Raw genomic sequence first — 18,942 nt, forward strand, 5'->3', positions numbered from 1 at the left:
ACCACGATATTCTACCAAAGGCAACATAATGAGACTGTCTCAAAACAACAACAACAAAAAAAAAACTTTGAAACTAATATATTTCACACATAAAGATGATTCCAGAAAGGAATGTGTGGGATGGAAGAAACAATGGTGTGTAAAGAAAATAGGATGTGGTAAATTTCAACAAATATTGACTGAATGAAATATTATTAATAATGAACAATCTGTGGGTTTTAAAAAAAATAATAGTCAAATACGGGTCAACAGTAGTATGTAAGCATAGAAGTGTGATTGTTAAAGCGTTTTTCTTTGATTGTTCAAGAAAAAGGTAAAAATGTTAAGTGACTTTAGACTTTATTAAGTTATATATGTTGTTAAAATTCAAGGGAAAACACTAAAGGAATGAAAAAAGTTTAAACCTTCCAAACTAGCAGTAAGGGAAAAAAAGACATAGAATATTTTGAAATCAATTCAAAATAATTAAAGTTGATTTAAATCTTTCTGGTATTTCTTACGTACCTAAGCAAAACCCTACAGTTCTATAGATTTAGATCCTGCAGTGCTCAGGTTTTACCATCAGTGATTACCATCCTCTTGGTGTGTGTTTGAAAAGTAGAATACAGTGAATTTATTAGATCATTTATAATTCTACTATACCTTATGCTAGGTACTGTCTCATTTATCCTTATGATAAGGTGCACAACATTAAATGCTATAGCCAGGATTCCTACCAAAGTTTGTTTGACTAAAGAGCACCCTGACTTTTTTTTTTGTGACAGTCTGACTATGTTGCCCTCAGTAGAATGCTGTGGCGTCACAGCTCACAGCAACCTCAAACTCTTGGGCTTAAGTGATTCTCCTGCCTTAGCCTCCTAAGCAGCTAGGACTATAGGCGCCTGCCACAACGCCCAGCTATTTTTTTGTTGTAATTGTCATTGTTGTTTAGCAGGCCTGGGCCGGGCTGGAACCTGCGAGCCCTGGTGTATGTGGCTGGCGCCCTAACCACTGAGCCAAGAGCACCCTGACTTTTAGCCACTACTTTAGCCAGTATATTATAAAACTGTTAAGACACTGATTGGGCATGGCAGCTCCCACCTGTAATCCTAGCACTCTGGGAGTCTGAGGATGGATTGCTTCATCTCGGGAGTTCCAGACCAGCCTGAGCAAGAGTGAGACCCTATCTGTACTAAAAATAGAAAAACTAGATGGGATTAGTGCCAGGTACCTATAGTCCCAGCTACTTGGGAAGCTGAGGCAAGTAGATTGCTCAGGCCAAAGAATTTGAAGTTGCTATGAGCTATGATGATGCCATGACACTCTACCCAGGGCGACAGAGTGAGACTCCATCTCAAAAAAAACCAAAACAAAACAAAAAAACTGTTAAGAGACTCGGCACCCATAGCAGAGTGGTTACAGCGCCAGCCACATACACTGAGACTGGCAGGCTTGAACCCGACCTGGGCCAGCTAAACAACAATGACAGGTGCAACAAAAAATAGCCCAGCATTGTGGTGGGCACCTGTAGTCCCAGCTACTTGGGGGGGGCTGAGGCAAGAGAATCACTTAAGCCCAAGAGTTTGAGGTTACTGTGAGCTGTGATGCTACAGCACTCTACCAAGGGTGACATAATGAGACTCTGTCTCAAAATAAAAAAAACAAAAAACCGTTAAGAGCCTTGAGCAACCTTAGAAATCATTTTGCCCAACCTCTTAATTTAATAATGAAATAGGCTTGGTATGGTGGCTCATCCCTATAACACTTTGAGAGGTCAAAGTGGGAAAATAGCTTGAGGTCAGGAATTCAAGACAATATAGTAAGACCCCCATCTCTATAAAAAAAAAAATTAATAATTAGCTGGGCAGGCTCGGCACCTATAGCTCAACCGGCTAAGGCGCCAGCCACGTACACCTAAGGTGGCGGGTTCAAATCCCCAGCCTGGACCCTCCAAACAACAATGACGGCTGCAACCAAAAAATAGCCGGGCATTGTGGCGGGCGCCTGTGGTCCCAGCTACTTGGGAGGCGGAGACAGGAGACTCGCTTGAGCCCAGGAGTTGGAGGTTGCTATGAGCTGTAATGCCATGGCACTCTACCCAGGGGGAGAGCTTGAGGCTCTGTCTCAAAAAAAAAAAAAAAAATTAGCTGGGCATAGTACTGTGTGCCTATAGTTCCAGCTATTTGGAAAGCTGATGAAGGAGGATTGCTTGAGCCCAGAAGTTTGAGGCTACAGTAAGCTATGGTTGTGCCATTACACTCCAGCCCAGGCAACAGAGTAAGACCCTTTCTCTAAAAAATGAAAAAAAGCTTTTTTAAAAGCCCAGAGATGTTACGGAATTTGCACTTACTTGCAGGGCCAAATAACAGTCTGCCTGTAAAGCCTTTCCTGGTCTCAAGCCCCAGCCTGTACCATTTTTCTCTCCCTAACCACATAGAAGCCTCACCAGCCTCCAGCCTTGGCAATTTTATAGATGCTTTTCCCTCTGTTTAGACCACTTCTCACCTTGCTCACTCCCACTGATCCTTTATGTTTGCCCTCCTGTGTTAGAGAGGCCTGCATAGATCCCTGCATTTGTGGCATTCTGTATTTATCTCATGAGCACTTACATGTTTTATTTGTTTTTTCTTTTATGAGTTTCATGAGCAGAGTCTATATCAGGCCTATTCATCATTGAATTCCAAGTGCTTAACAGATTGGCACATAGTAGCCTCTCAGTAAATATAAAATGAGTTAAAGAGTGAATATTACCTAATCTTTTAAGTTTACCTTTTCTCTTTTATTCAGGTTATCATAGCAACCCCTGGGCGACTTCTGGATATAATAAAACAGAGCTGTGTTGAACTCTGTGGTATAAGAATTGTAGTAGTAGATGAGGTAAGTAGTGGTGTTCAAAAACTGTTAGTCACCTAATTTTATGTAATTTATGAAAAGTATCGTTTTATATTTCATTGTATTATTCAGGGCATTTTTTCTCTCAAAGGAAAAAAAATGCAGGGACATTTGAAAAATTGCAGTAGTGGCTCTTCAGCTATTCCTGTGTATTACCACAGCCAAAGGAAGGAGTAGTACACTAAAATTAAACCACAGCCATCTTTTCCTGTTTGATAGGAAACCCAAATTCAACAGGTGCTCTCTTTTCAGTGATAAGTTTCTTAAACATTGGGCATATGCTGTCATTTGTCTAATCCATGGAATCCAAGGAATCCATGGTAAATTATTATTAACAGGAATTTTGTAAGTAACTTACAGTGCTTAGTTGGACGGCCATTTTTCATTTCTCTTTTTGTCTTTGTGGACATAAGCATCTGCAGTTCTCATTTTTTTCCCCCCTACAGTTTTTGGCTGGGGCTGAATTTGAACCCACCACCTCTGGCATATGGGGCCAGCGCCTTATTCCTTTGAGCCACAGGCGCTGCTCTTGCAGTTCTCATTTTTAATGTTACACATATTATATAAGCATTTTTGTACTTTTCTCCTGCTTAGCAAGATGAAGCAAAAGTAAGATTACTCGAGGATATTCTACCATGCAAAGGACGTGGACCCAGAACGATGTCAGTCCACCCTAGGTATATGCCATTCCTGCCTGCAGGGCACATGTATCTTTCCAGGTACCCCACCACCAGTGACTGAGCAGGGTCCTGGTGTTACCCAGCATCTTTGTCCACCTTTGGGGGCCCCAGTAAGTACACCCCAGTGGGATCCTGGAGGATGTGAGAAAACACATAGCCAGTATCTGAAAGACCAGGGTTTGAACATTTATTCCACTCCCTGTGAGGTTGTACAAAAATCATTTAATTTTCCAGAGCTATGGTGAGGGTGAAGAATGACTGTGAAAATGTCTCATAGACCAAAAAGTCCTGCAGAAATGTAAAATAATATTATTCAGGCCTATAAAAAGTACTGCTGAGTCAGCACTTTCCTGACACAGGAAAGTGGAATTGATTTATTGCATCTGATTATCGTGAGACTTCCTGCCACCCTTAACATATGCCTGGGCTTCCTTTCGTTGATAAACCCATGTTCTTAAGTTCTCTCCATCTGTGAACCTGAGAAATAATTCTTATATAGAATTTAAAGTTAGTTTTCATTCCTCTTCACTTCTGTTTATGGCATTCTCATTTTCTTCGATTAATAAGGTTTCATAATGCACTTCAGTGCTGGGCTCACTGTTGTGGTACAAAAGGAGTATTCAGCACACAGGTGTCGAGTACTTAATTTGTGCAGCCACTGTCCCAGCTCCTCACATTTAAGGAATGTGGTTTCCATGTGGTTGAGAGGGGAGATGAGCTGGTAAACATGATCAGTGACATGCTGAAACTGAAGTCAGTACAGAAGTGCTCTTTAGGTATTGATTGGCCAACGCTGGATGCGTTTGGGTGGCATCACAGAGAAGTTTTGAGTACCATTCAAACCTACCAGGTGCTGAAATCTTATTGGAGAGAAGAGACACATACACATGAAATAAAGGCAAGAACTTATCATACGTACTGAGGTACAAAAATACTGAAATGTATGATGTAGGCCAATGGTTGGCACATGCTTTCTGTAAAGATCCAGGTAGTAAATAGTTTAGACTTTGGGGGTTATGTGGTCTCTGTTGGAACTACTTGATACACACAGTACACAGTATGAAAATGAATGTGTCCCACCTTGGTGCCTGTAGCTCAACAGCTAGAGTGCCAGCCACATACACCAGAGCTGGCGGGTTCGAATCTAGCCTGGGCCTGCCAAACAGCAGTGACGACTACAACCAAAAAAAAGCTGGGCATTGTGGCAGGTGCCTGTAGTCCCAATTACTTGGGAGGCTGAGGCAAGAAAATCGCTTAAGCCCATGAGTTGGAGGTTGCTGTGAGCCGTAAGGCCCCAGCACTCTGTCAAGGGTGATGTAATGAGACTCTGTCTCAAATTAAAAAAAAAAAAAAAAAAAAAGAATGTGTCTGACTGGGTTCCCATAAAGCTTTATTTATAAAAATAAAATAAATGAATTTGTCCCCAGAGCTATCATTTGCCAACCACTAATATAAACTGTTAGTAAAATAATTGGACTGTATATGATATGCTTATTGTTCAGGACAGAAAAAGGAGAAATGAGAGAGTAATTGTATTGCACTATAAAAAAATGACCTCTAGAGGTATTGGCCTCAAAAGATGGAAAAAGCTTTAGAAAACAAAAGGATGGATCAGATATTCCAAGTGAAGAGACTGACATAAGCAGAGTTGGAAGTCCAAGTGTCTATGTGGAGGAGACGGAGAAAAGACCACTGGCTTGAAGAATTCTTCCTGAGAAATAATGGGAAGTAAAGTTGGGTAGTAGTTTGCATGGAGCCAGATTATAGAGGGCCTAGAAGGGAAGGCAGAGGAATTGGGATTCGATGGTGGAGACAAAGAGACTTTCTAAATTATTGAGTGAGGTGTAATGTGTTGAAAGTGGTGGTTTAGGAAGGTTATTCTGCTGAGTACAAGAGAAATTAGAGAAGAGAGTTTGTGGGACCGCAGCCAACAGTCCAGACAAGGGTGAGGGGGTCAGAGACAGGGTGGGGACAGTAGGAGTCAGGAGACATCTGAGAGTCACTGAAGGAACCATTCTTGAGTCTTCTGATGACTGAATGTGAGAGAGGCAGGAAAAGGCAGTGACAGAGGTGACTCCATAAGTTGTAGTTCTCGAGTTTAGAAAAGGGCGAGTGGGTAAATGCTGGGTCTCAGCAGTAATATTTGGTTTTGAATTTCTTGTGAATGAAGAACTAAGGGGAGGTATTCTAGAGAAATAAGGAATATGCATTGGAGTCCATGAGACACCATAGTTTCTCAGGGAGGAAGGTTGGGGAGAAATGGGCAGAGAGAAAGACAAGGACTGGGGCCGAGGACTGACTTTGGGAGTTTGAAAATGAGTCAGTAAACAGAGAGGTAGTCTGAGAGACCAGAGAGGAACTAAGAAAGAATAATATCCCTGAAAAAGGAAGAAGTTTCTGTCTCAAGAGGAGGGGGAGGACTCAGATCATTCATTGAATTAGAAAACTCTGCTGTGTCACTTTTCTGTCTTCTGTCACCCCTGTCCTTTGGTTCAGAATCCTCTCCCACCCTATCTGCCTCCTTTTTCTTCTTTAAGTGTCCATGACTCTGAAATCTTTCTCCCCGGGACAGGTTTTTTGTTTGTTTGTTTGTTTGTTTTTGAGACAAAGTCTCACTTTGTCACCCTCGGTAGAGTACCATGGTGTCACAGCTCACAGTAATCTCTAATTCTTGAGCTAAAGTGATTCTCTTGCCTCAGCCTCCCAAGTAGCTGGGACTGCAGGAGGTGCCTGCCACAACATCTAGCTATTTTTAGGGATGGGAGTCTTTCTCTGGCTCGGGCTGGTCTGGAACCTGTGAGCTCAGGCAGTCCACCCACCTCAGCCTCCCAGAGTGCTAGGATTACAGGCTTGAGCCACTGTGCCCGGCCCCCAAGACAGGTTTTAGGCCTTTCCTCTGCTCTGTTGAACTGTGCACAGACGGCTAATTTCTATCGTGTTTCCTGCAGTGTCCAGTAATCAAGCACAGCATTTGCCCAGGTTTCCCTAATGATAAGAATCACCTGGCGTGTTCAGTAAATGCAGTACAAGACCAAACCTCTCTCACTTGGATCTTTTGGTTCAGTAGGCCTGAGTTGGAGCCCAGAAATCTTTAAAAACTCATTCCAGGTGATCTTATCTTTAGAGAGGTTTGGTATACACTGACTACTAAGTTGTCTGATATAAAGTAAGGTGCTTGTTCTGTGCCTTCAATTAACATATGTTCATTTATTTATGAAATACATATTCAGGGCTTTTTATGTGCCAGACGCTGTTGTTGCTTTTGAGGAGATGGTGGAAAGTGAGACATCAGAGTGGGTTGTATGGAGCTGTGACAGACCTGTACAAGGTTGTATGGCAGTGGCAACCAGGGGGCTACCTTAGTTTGGAGTCAGGGCAAGGCTCTCTGGGAAGGTGGCTTTTATGCTGAGGTCTGAATGAGAAGGAGCCAGATGTGAAGATCCATCTGTTTCAGACAAAGATGGCCAGTCCACAGGAGCTAACATGAGACTGAGCATGGAGTATTTGAGAACAGGAAGAAGGTTGGTGTGGAAGGATCTGGAGAGAGAAGAGAGAGTGGTAGGAGATGAAGTCAGAGAAGTGGATAGCTTTTACACATGATCTGAAGTTGGATTTTTTTTCTTGCAGTTTTTGGCCGGGGCTGGGTTTGAACCTGCCATCTCTGGCATATGGGGCCAGTGCCCTACTTCTTTGAGCCATAGGTGCCACCCTGGATTTTATCTTAAGCGTGTTGGGAAACCAATGGAGGGTTTAATCAAAATTACTAAGACTAGGTTTATATTTTAGAAGAATCTGCTTGCTTGAGCAACATGGGTTATGGGGTGAAGGTGACAGGAATGGGAGCACTCTGAACAGCGTGAGCCCAGAAGAGTGGCCAGCTTTGCAAAGTGTCATTGGTGTTGTCTGGGTTGTTAATTGATGCAATGTAGGTAATGAAGACAAGAGATGAAATGGGGGGCTTCTGATGGTGCCCTGTCCTGGAATGGGTTGAGCAGGAAGGAAATATAAAACATGTTTTCTATTTGAACATGTTGTCTTTGAGGGGTCTGTTAGAGCAGGTGGAGATATTAAGTCAAGAGTTAGTCTCTACCATTTGAGTTCAGGGAAGCACTTGTGCCAGTGATAAGATTTGGGGAATCTCTGATCATACATGGTATTCAGGGCCATGAGTGTATTGATCTTATCTGGGGAGAGAGTATAGATGGGGAGGAGAGGGCCTGGGATACAACCCATGGCGCTGTCCAGCATACAGAGATTACGAGAAGGGAAGGGGCTCTGAGGAACAGTAGCCATGAGAGAGCAGGAGAATCAGGAGAGGAGGAAAGAAGTGCTTGAAGAGGTGGTGGTTGATTACATCTTGTGCTATAATGTAAGTGTATAATATTGCAGGTGTGTGAATATTAAGTTTTGGGTGACCTATCTGTTTCTCTGTTAGACCATAAATTCTTTGACGATAGGGTCTCTTCATGTGTCTTGACCACTTAGCACACAGAATTTCAAGTTCATTTGCAATGCAGATTCTAGAGCCAAATTGCCAAGTCCTGGCCTTTCCAGGTAGTAACTATATAATATAAGGCTGAGCGTAGTGGCTCATGCCTATTATCCTAGCACTCTAGGAGGCCAAGGCAGGTGGATAGTTTGAGCTCATGAGTTTGAGGCCAGCCTGAGCAAAATGCGAGACCTCTGTCTTTACTAAAAATAGAAAAACCAAGGCAAAAGGATTGCTTGAGCCCAAGAGTTGGAGGTTGCTGTGAGCTGTGACGCCATAGGACTCTGCCTAGGACGATAGCTTGAGACTCTGTCTCAAAAAACAAAAAACAAACAAAAAAGCTACATAATATGCCTCAGTTTCCTCAGCTGTAAAACTGGGATACTAGTAGTGTCAGCCTCACAGGATTATCTTGGAGACATGTGCAGCCCCTAGAAAGGTGGCAGGTACATAGTAAAGGCCTCGTGAACATGGGCTTCGAGCCACAGTTAGCCACTCGCTGAAGGTGCCCTTTGAGCCACAGGTGCCACCCTATTTCTAAGAGTTTTTAAAAAGTATACAGATAGTCCCCGAGTTACAAATATCCTACTGACATACAACTTGTACTTATGAACAGAGGTTGTTACAAGTAAAATAAATGTACCTGTTCCAACTTACATATAAATTCAACTTAAAAACAAACCTATCTCATTTGTAATCCAGGGACAGCCTGTTTATTTTTCACATTTTAATATGCTAACACTCTTCTAAGGTAGGTAAGGAAATAGATTTATAAGTAGAAAACTGAAGTGTAGAAAGACTATGATTTTCCCAATATCTAATTTTTAAAAATACAGTTTAGACGGGCACTTGTACTATATAAATGCTGTATTTTTGCACATTTAAATGAAACAAAAGTTTTGTGAAATGGTAATTATTACCCTTGCTACATGTCATTTTTCCATTCAGATATTTTCTATTGTATTCTATCCCATTTTCTGATTTTTAAAAAATGCTGTCGATGGCCCATTTTGCATTTTAAATAACAATTGTATTTCATGCACATTTAAGGCAGATTGGAAAATGGAGGGGAGCATCAATATTTCTACGACCTTAAAAATAACCATAGTTAGTGAATTTCCTTCTTTCTGTATTTTTTTTAAACAGACTCTCACTTTGTCACCCTGGGAGGAGTGCTGTAGTGTCATAGCTCACAGGGACCTCAAACTCTTAGGCTTAAGTGATCCTCTTGCTTCAGCCTCCCGAGTAGCTGGGCCTACAGGCGCCCGCCACAATGCCCAGCTATTTTTAGAGATGGTGTCTCACTCTTGCTCAGGCTGGTCTCAAACCTGTGAGGTCAGGTAATCTACCCGTCTGGGCCTCCCTGAGTACAAGATTACAGGTGTGAGCCACCGGGCCTGGCCACAGTTAGTGTATTTTCAGATTTTTTTTTTCTGTGCTTCTTTGTAAGAGGTCTTGAGAATTTAATCTGTGTACATTAAGAACCTTTAACGGTTTTATGTAGGAGTGTATTATAATCAGACTCCTGTTATGGTGTGAATAAAGCAAGAAGACTGGTTCACAAAGTGAAGAAGAGAGTTCCAGCCAGGACAGTGGCTAGAGCAGTGGTTCTCAACCTGTGGGCCCTTTGTAACAATGAAAATACATCCTGCATATCAGATATTTACATTACGATTCATAACAGTAGCAAAATTACAGTTATGAAGTGGCAACGAAAATAATTTTATGGTTGGGGGTCACCATAACTTGAGGAACTGTATTAAAGGGTTGTAGCATTAGGAGGCATTAGGAAGGTTGAAAACTACTGGGGCAGGAGGATAAGGAGGACAAAGATTGAAAGTAAACAAGGTAATACTTGGATTATGGGATAATAGGTGAATTTAGTTCTTTATATTTGGTTGTGTTTACCAAGTTTTCTACAGTGAGTATATTCTGTTATTTTCTTTAAAAAAAAATCTTAAATTCAAGTTGTGGGGGACAAGGGAAGGGGAGGAAGGGATGAGATTGGTGTGCTCCTACTTGATGGGCACAATGTAAGGGTATGCGGCATGCCCTTTGGGTGCGGGACACAACTACAAGAGGGACTCTACCTAACAACTGCAAATATTGTAACCTAGTTGTTTGTACCCTCACGTTAACCTGAAATTAAAAATATATAAATATATTTAAATATAAATGTATATTTAATTAAATATATATAAAATATATATTTTTATATATATCGTATATATATTTTAAATAGAGACAAAGACTGCCTTTGAATTTGACACTTACAGTGCTTTCTACCTGAAAGAGTAGTGCCAGTGAAATGCAGGAGGTAGAGGATAGTGGATTGAATGGTGAGTAGGAGGCAAAACGTGAAGGAGTGGAGACAGCAGGTCTGGACTACTCTTAGAGAAAGCTTGTGTGAGAAGAGAAATTGAAGGAATTTCTTCCTAAAGGCCTGCATTTTCTCTGAGCCAGGAGAAGCAAGGCCATCTACTGAGATGAATGGAGCTTGGCGAGGTTGTCGGGAGAAGTCAGGCTCATTTTCCAAATAAACTGTGTGTGCGTTGTTCTCTGTGTCCCATAAGTAATTGAAACATTGGCTGAGATTTATGTTGTAGGTATTGTCCTAAATGTAATATATGTTTTATACTTTATTTCATTAATCCTCGTGACAGTACTTTGTGGTAAGTACTATTATTATTCTCATTTATAAAGGGAAAAACTAAGGCTTAAAGCTAATTAACTCACTTAAGGTCACAGGTGGAGCCAGGAGCAAATCCAATCTCTTGTGATTATTTCAGATTTTTTAAATGTCATAGAATGAATAATATTAAAATGAATGTTCAAACTTTAAATGAAAATATATTAGTGGGTACTTAAAAATACAATACCTTAATATATTAAAATAATTCAATAGCTTATTGTTCCCCAATTATAGATTCTTAAATTGTATTTGAAAATCAAGACAGCCTTAATCTTTTATTTTTTTAAGCAGCACTTACATCAACAATATAGAACATAGACAGAAATGAAAGCCCTGTCTTAGTTGATTCCTGCTGCTAAATAAAATACCCTAGATTGGGTAATTTATAAATAGCAGAGATTGATTTCTCACAGCTCTGGAGGCAGATTGAGAAGCCAGCAGTTGAAGGGAAGTTCCCTTCAACTTCTTTTATAAGGGCACTAATCCTATTCACAAGGGAGGTGCTCTCGTGACTTAATCACCTCCTACAGGCTCTGTGTCTTAATTCCTTCACATTTTGGGTTAGGTCTCAACATATGAATTTAGGGGAGATACCTGCATTCAGACACAGAAGCCTCCAACATTAACTATTTTATTTAATATTTTATTATAAATATAGTATATGCTCACGGTAAATAAAATCAAACTCTGCAAAAAGCTAAAATATGAAAAGTAAAATTGTGCCCCCAACTGCCCTCTAGCCTTCTCCCTAGTGTTAATAATTAAGCTTTTTGAGTATATAATGTTTTGTAACATAAATTTTATCCTATTATACATTGTATGCTTTGCTTTTTTCCTCCTAGCAACCATTCATTATTTAATAAAGGGCTTTCTGATCATTTTTCATGACAACAATATTGTATTATATGGGTCTACCATCATTTACCAAGTCCCCTATTGATGAATATTTAGGGTGCATATATTATGAATTGCCATAATAACAATCTACATAGTTGATAATTTTTTGTAAGTGTATATTTTCCCTGATTTATCCTTTGTCTTTTGACATTGTTGGTGGTGTATTTTTCTGTTTAAGAGTTTGTAATTCTTTATATTCCTAATTACATTAGTCTTGGATAGTTCGGGGTTTTGAAGTCAAGCTGAACTAACTTTAAAATGATTTTATTTTAGGCTGATACCATGTTAAAGATGGGCTTTCAACAGCAAGTGCTTGACATTTTGGAAAACATTCCAAATGATTGTCAGACCATTTTGGTTTCAGCCACAATTCCAACTAGCATAGAACAACTAGCAAACCAGCTTCTTCATAATCCTGTGAGAATTATAGCTGGAGAAAAGAACCTACCTTGTGCCAACGTGCGTCAGATAATTTTGTGGGTGGAAGATCCAGCCAAAAAGAAAAAATTATTTGAAATCTTAAATGTGAGTAGTAAAGCAATTAGCCTTGTTTTATAGATTGTGTTTGTATTTTTCAGAGCTCTTAAGAGAATGATTTTTAGATGCATCTTTCAGGGAATTTGGTGTAGGTATTGAACAATGAATTGCTTTACCTGCCTCAGAGTTCTGTAAGGCTCAAACAAATTGTTATTTGTGAAAACATGCTGGGTAGATGGAGGGGTTAGGTTTTCTTTTCTTTTTTTTTTTTTTGAGACAGAGTCTCGCCCTCAGTAGAATGCCATGGTGTGACGGCTCACAGCAACCTCAAACTCTTGGGCTTAAGTGATTCTCTTGCCTCAGTTTCCCAAGTAGCTGGGACTACAGGTACCCACCACAACGCCCAGCTGTTTTTTTGTTGTAGTTTTCATTGTTTAGCTGGCCCAGGCTGGCGAACCCACCAGCCTCAGTGCATGTGGCTGGCACCGTAACCACTGTGCTATAGGCACCCAGCCCATTTTCTTTTTCTTATTATAGAAAGATATTTAAGTACTAAGATGATTCCTAAAGAATACTTTTTCTTTTAAAATATTAGTAGTTTTATATATGAGGAGGGGTAAAGTATTTTTTGGCTATTCTGTCTTTGAGATTTTTTTAAACTGTTATTAGTTTAAACAGAAACTTGTTAAATTGGTGATATGTATAAACGTAATTACTTATAAACACAGTATTAAATAAATATGGTTGGTATTGAGTTATGAACAGTATGTAGAACTATATTAATTGCACTTAACATTTTTTAATTACTCATAATATTGCAGTACTCATGAAGTCATGCAGAAATGTAAAGGGCAGTAGGCTAGCTTCTGTTTATATGTATTTTAAAGAAAATAGCGGCTCCGCGCCTGTGGCTCAATCGGCTAAGGCGCCAGCCACGTACACCTAAGGTGGCAGGTTCGAATCCCCAGCCCAGGCCTGCCAAACAACAACGATGGCTGCAACCAAAAAATGGCCGGGCGCTGTGGCGGGCGCCTGGGGGTCCCAGCTACTTGGGAGACGGAGGCAGGAGACTCGCTTGAGCCCAGGAGATGGAGGTTGCTGTGAGCAGTGAAGCCATAGCACTCCCCCCAGGGGGACAGCTTGAGGCTCTGTCTCAAAAAAAAAAAAAAGAAAAGAAAATACTCATTTTAACAGACTGCCTTTTAAAATCTCTACCAGTATTTATAAACCTATTGATAACTAGCTTATACTGATGCCTTCAGAAAATGTTCTATTGTAAATTATGGTATTTGCATACTTTTAAATATATATTATTAATTTTTCAGGATAAGAAACTCTTTAAGCCTCCAGTGTTGGTGTTTGTGGACTGTAAACTAGGAGCAGATCTGTTGAGTGAGGCTGTTCAGAAAATCACAGGTCTAAAAAGCATATCTATACATTCGGAGAAGTCACAAGTGGAAAGGAAAAACATACTGAAGGTTTGACACGCAACATTCTGTATTTTCTTTCCTAGAGATCTGTTTTGCCTCCTCAAGAGATACACATTACAACTGGTTTTAAAAGCACACCCTCTTATAATGACTGCAAGAACTTCAAGTAAGCAGCTTGAAGTTAATTGTTCCTCTTGCTTAGGATTTTGTGTTGGGGGAGTAGTAGCCTATTCTGTATATTGTTTGTAGTGTATTTTTCTGTTTAAGAGTTCAGAATTCCATTCAGAATTTGCATTTGTTGTTGTTGTTGTTGTTGAGGCAGGGTCTCACTTTGTTGCCCCAGTTCTACTAGCAACCTCAAACTCTTGGGCTCAAATGATCCCCTTGCCTCAGCTTCCCAAGTAGGTTAGACGAAGGCACCCACCACAATGCCTGGCTATTTTTTAGAGACAGAGTCTCACAACTTGCTCATGCTGGTTTTGAACTCATGAGTTCAAGTGATCCACCCACTTCATCCTCCCAGAGTGCTGGGATTACAGGCATGAGCCACCATGCCTGGCCCTAGAATTTGCCATTTCTGAAATCAGGTCAGTTTGGACTGGGGTAGAGCAATAGCTCACCTTGGAAAAGCTTTGCCTGAGTAAATTAATAGAATAAATTCCATGGGGATTGGGGTAATTTTTCAGGCATCCTAAGATGGTTATTTCTTTAAAAGATATGGCCTGGTGTGGGGGCTCACACCTGTAATACCAGTACTTTGGGAGGCCAGGAGTTCAAGACCAGCCTGGGCAACATAGTGAGACATTTTTTAAAAGGTCTACAAAACATTTTTTAAAATTTTGTAAAAAGAAGAGATAATGCAACTGAGCTGGGGGCAATGGTTTGTGTCTGTGGTCATAGCTACTCAGGAGACTAAGGTGGGAAGATCACTTGAGTGTGGGCATTCCAGACCAGCCTGGGCAATGTTAGTAAGAACCTGTCTCTTAAAAAAATGTTACAACAAAAATACTGAAGTAGGCATTGAAAAAAGGAAAGCTATCAGAATTATGTAAAACAAATTATGAATAATAAATTTTATTGCTTTTTTAAAAAGGGATTACTTGATGGAGATTATGAAGTTGTAGTGAGCACAGGAGTCCTGGGACGAGGCCTGGACTTGATCAGTGTCAAGCTGGTTGTCAATTTTGATATGCCTTCAAGTATGGATGAGTATGTCCATCAGGTAAACATGTTTATATGTTACCACCATTTTTTTTTTTTATTACCACCATTTTCTTTATGAGTTTTACAGGGTAAGGCATTGTCAATGTGATGTTAAATTAAAAAAAAAGAAAAAACAGGACATAAAATTGTTTTTGCTTTTAAAAAATATATGTATATTGGCCAGATATGGTGGCTCCTTCTTGTAATCTTAGCACTCTGGGAGGCCGAGGCAGGTGGATCCCTTGAGCTCAAGAGTTCAAGACCAGCCTGAGCAAAAGCAAGACTCTGTCTCTGCTAAAAATATAAAAACAGAAGCAAGAGGATCGCTGGAGCCTGAGTTGGAGGTTGTTGTGAGCCACAGCACTCCATGCAGGGCGCCAGCTTAAGACAGTCTCAAAAAAGAAGAAGAAAAAAAAAATATATATATATAAACTAAATTTTGTTTTAAGAGGTTATACTTATGTGTAAGGTGCATTAAATAAAAACTGACAATAACCTAAAATGTTAGCTTAAAAATAATATAGGTAGTAAAATTTGGGGTTTATTTTTATTTCCTTTATTTTTCTTATTTTATTCAGTGAGCATGTAATCAGTGAGTTTTCATAATAAAAAAATCTTTGTTTAAAAAGATTATTTTACGTTGATCTATATGGCCAAAATAAAATTGAACTTTTAAATGTTATGTGTTTTTTTAAGGGAATCTTCATTTCTTCTTGACATCCGTGTTTGTTCTCATCTTTCACTTTTTAAAGTTTTGTTTCTTTCCTTTGCTGCCAAAGGTAACAATAGCTTCTCTTTCTAGCAGAAATGGAGCCTTCTCGTAGCACCATGTTATCTCATTGACGGCTGCCCGTCTTCCTTCTCAGGCATCACTTACAAACTCTTCAAGTAAAACCTTTCTCTAATGTTCTTAGAATCATCTCTGAATGCCACATTTACTGGAATCACCCATTGAAACGCTTTTATTGCTTTTAATACATTGTTGCTTTTATTTGTAACTTAGACTTAATAATACCGTAGTAGCACTCTTTCCTTTTTTTTTTTTGCTACCTCATTTACCTGCATGGTAACGTGAATATTCTACAGGAGTTGATTGTTTCACTTAGCATAATGGTTTTAAGTTTCACCCACATTGTAGTATGTATCAGTATTTCATTTTATATAACTACCAAATAATATTTCATTATCTGGATAGACCACCTTTGTTTATCCATTCATTAATTGTTAGACATTTAGGTTGTTTCTACTTTTTGTCTACTATGAATAACGGTGCCGTGAATATTCATGTACAAGTTTTTGTGTGGACATGTTTTCATTTCTGTTGATCATGTACCTAAGAATAGAGTTGTTGGGTTATATGATAACTACATGTTCCATTTTGAGGAACTGCCGGACTGTTTTCCACAATGGCTTCACTGTCTTATGAGAGTTCAGCATTTATCTGTCTATGTTAGGGGATATAAAAGGATACCTCCTTGTATTTTGATATGTATTTCACTAATGACAAATGGTGTTGAAGTACCATTTCATGTACTCATTGGTCATTTTTCTATATCTTCTTTGGAGAAATGATTTTAAATCCTTTGCCCATTTTTTTAATTAAGTTGTCTTTATTATTGAGTTATAAAAGTTCTTTGTATGCTCTAGAAGACTCTTACTAGATACATGATTTGCAAATATTTTCTCCAATTCTGTAGGTTGAAGGTACTTTTTATATTTTTATTTTAATTGGAACAATTCAGTAATATAATTAGATCAGGTAAAAATATAAGCTGATACCAGAAAACAATATTGATTTGCCTCACTTCTCCCCCATCTCATTCCCTTGAGGCTACCTCTTTTAACTTTTTTAGAGGCTTTTTTGCAACAATGTTAGAAATGCCCTTCATATTAGCAGGAATCATCTATTCATCTAAATATTTTTTGTATATAGACTTTAAGTTTTACATTTCCATTAAACAGAAGTTGATTATGATTGTGTATTTTTCTCACCTTCTGAGGAGTTTCTCAGTACATTTTCATTATACATGGAAATAAGTAGATTTGTGCCTTATTATGGGTTCTCCATCACAAATTTGTGTTCATTTAATTCTGTTGAAATGAGAAGTAGGCTGGGCATGGTGGCTTATACCTGTTGTAATCCCAGCACTTAGGGAGGCTGAGGCAGGAGGACCACTTGAGGCAGAAGTTGGAGACCAGCCTGGGCAGCATAGTGAGATCCATTCTCTGCAAAAAATAGAAAATTTAGCCAGGTGTAAGGACACATGCCTGTACCTAAGATGTTAGCTTAAAAATAATAAGGTAGTAAAATTTGGGGTTTATTTTTATTTCCTTTATTTTTCTTATTTTATTCAGTGAGCATATAATCAGTAAGTTGTGATCATCAGTGTGCTATGTTGATGCCATTGTACTGCAGCACTGATGTTAGAAACAGTTTCAAATTTTTTTTTAAAAAGGAAGAAAGAAAGAACTTTATGCAAAAATGAATTAGTTGAAAGCTAGCATTTTAGGGCTTCTTAAATATTCTTTTTTTTTTTTTTTTGGAGACAGAGTCTCACTTTGTTGCCCTCAGTAGATAGCTGTGGCATCACAGCTCACAGCAACCTCCAGCTCTTGGGCTAGGGCGATTCTCTTGCCTCAGCCTCCCGAGTACCTGGGACTACAGGCACCCACCACAATGCCCAACTATTTTGTTGCAGTTGCCACTGCTGTTTAGCTGGCTGGGGCCGGGTTCAAACCCGTCGCCCTTGGTATATCGGGCTGGTGCCCTACCCACTGAGTGACTAGTTCCGCCCTCTTTTTTTTCTTATTTGTTTGTTTATTTGAGACAAAGTCTTACTTTGTCACCTTGAGTAGAATGCCATGGCATCATAACTCACAGCAACCTCAGTCTCTTGGGCTCAAGAGATCCTCTTGCCTTAGCCTCCCAGTAGCTAGGACTACAGGAACCCACCACAACACCCAGCTACTTTTATAGATAAGATCTCTCTTTTGCTCAGGCCTGAGCTCAAGCAATCCACCCACATCAGCCTCCCAGAGTGTTAGGATTATAGATGTGAACCACCGCACCTGGCCAAATATTCTAAATAGTCCTCTTGCTCTCAATGTAGGGGGTTTAAAAATTTTTTGACCCTAACATACCCACAATGAGAATCATTTTTATATCATTACATGCTCCCTCCTTCCATACACACACAAGTATATAACTGAAAACACAGGTTTTATAAGCAATGCTTTTATTGTATGTGATCACTTTCTTATTTGGGGGCCATTTCACTTAAAATATGTTGGTAGAAACTCACTAAATTGATTTCACAAATATGTTGAGATGCAGTTAAAAAAATGCTATCTGAATAAAGGTTAATCTTAGTAAAGCTTCTTTAAATAATAGTATTTATTTTCTTGCAAGAGACATTAAAATTTTATGTGAACATTTTTAAAATGTCCTTTGCATTTCATTCCAGGTTGGAAGAGTGGGGAGATTAGGTCAAAATGGAACAGCGATTACTTTCATCAATAATAATTCAAAAAGACTCTTCTGGGATATTGCAAAAAGAGTAAAACCCACAGGATCCATTCTTCCCCCACAATTACTAAATTCCCCTTATCTTCATGACCAGAAGAGAAAAGAACAACAAAAAGATAAACAGACACAAAATGATCTGGTTACAGGAGCTAATCTTATGGACATTATTAGAAAACATGATAAAAGTAATTCTCAGAAATGATTTCTTATGCCACTTTGAATAACTTTTTATTGTGTATAGTTGGCATAATTTCTATAAATTATTAACTGTATAGTTTGAGTAAATAGACATGTACATAAAAATTATTTAAGATAATGATTTTTAAAAATTTAACAAAATTTATACAGCAATAATGTACTTATTTCCCTTCTTAATTCTCATAAGTTAAATACATCAGAAAATTAATTGTTCAATAAAATAAATTTTTTTTTCCTCTGGACAAAGTTTTGTTTTGTTTTTTTTCTCCAGTAAATAGTCCTATGAGCTACTGTCAGAACCAAAAACCTCCACCACGGAGTCTGACTTAGGATGACGATTCTTTGCTCAGTGTCCCCACAGTGCCACGCAGACTGGCACTTGAATTATTGTTGAATGAATGGGTGTTAGGAAAACAGGAAATGATAACAATTGGAAGAAATTTTCAGAACTACTCTTGAAAGATAAATATGAAATGTCT

General features: G+C 39.1%; 1 protein-coding gene across 2 annotated transcripts in view; it reads left to right on the forward strand.

The window, feature by feature from the left end:
- Positions 1 to 18,705, forward strand: part of DDX59 (DEAD-box helicase 59) — a 27,699-nt gene extending 8,994 nt beyond the window's left edge. The window contains exons 4-8 of one of the 2 annotated variants that reach the window (XM_003792300.2): positions 2,767 to 2,856; positions 11,903 to 12,154; positions 13,432 to 13,584; positions 14,630 to 14,758; positions 18,204 to 18,703. In XM_003792300.2, coding sequence (XP_003792348.1) covers positions 2,767 to 2,856; positions 11,903 to 12,154; positions 13,432 to 13,584; positions 14,630 to 14,758; positions 18,204 to 18,467 — 888 coding nt within the window. In that variant the 3' untranslated portion in view covers positions 18,468 to 18,703. Of the gene's footprint in view, positions 1 to 2,766; positions 2,857 to 11,902; positions 12,155 to 13,431; positions 13,585 to 14,629; positions 14,759 to 18,203 lie in introns of both variants that reach the window. The other variant, XM_023514603.1, reaches the window with a different exon arrangement.
- The last annotated feature ends 237 nt before the right edge of the window (positions 18,706 to 18,942 follow it).

This window comes from Otolemur garnettii, unplaced genomic scaffold (assembly GCF_000181295.1).
Source record: "Otolemur garnettii isolate 467f Iridium unplaced genomic scaffold, OtoGar3 scaffold00055, whole genome shotgun sequence".
Lineage (NCBI taxonomy): Eukaryota > Metazoa > Chordata > Mammalia > Primates > Galagidae > Otolemur > Otolemur garnettii.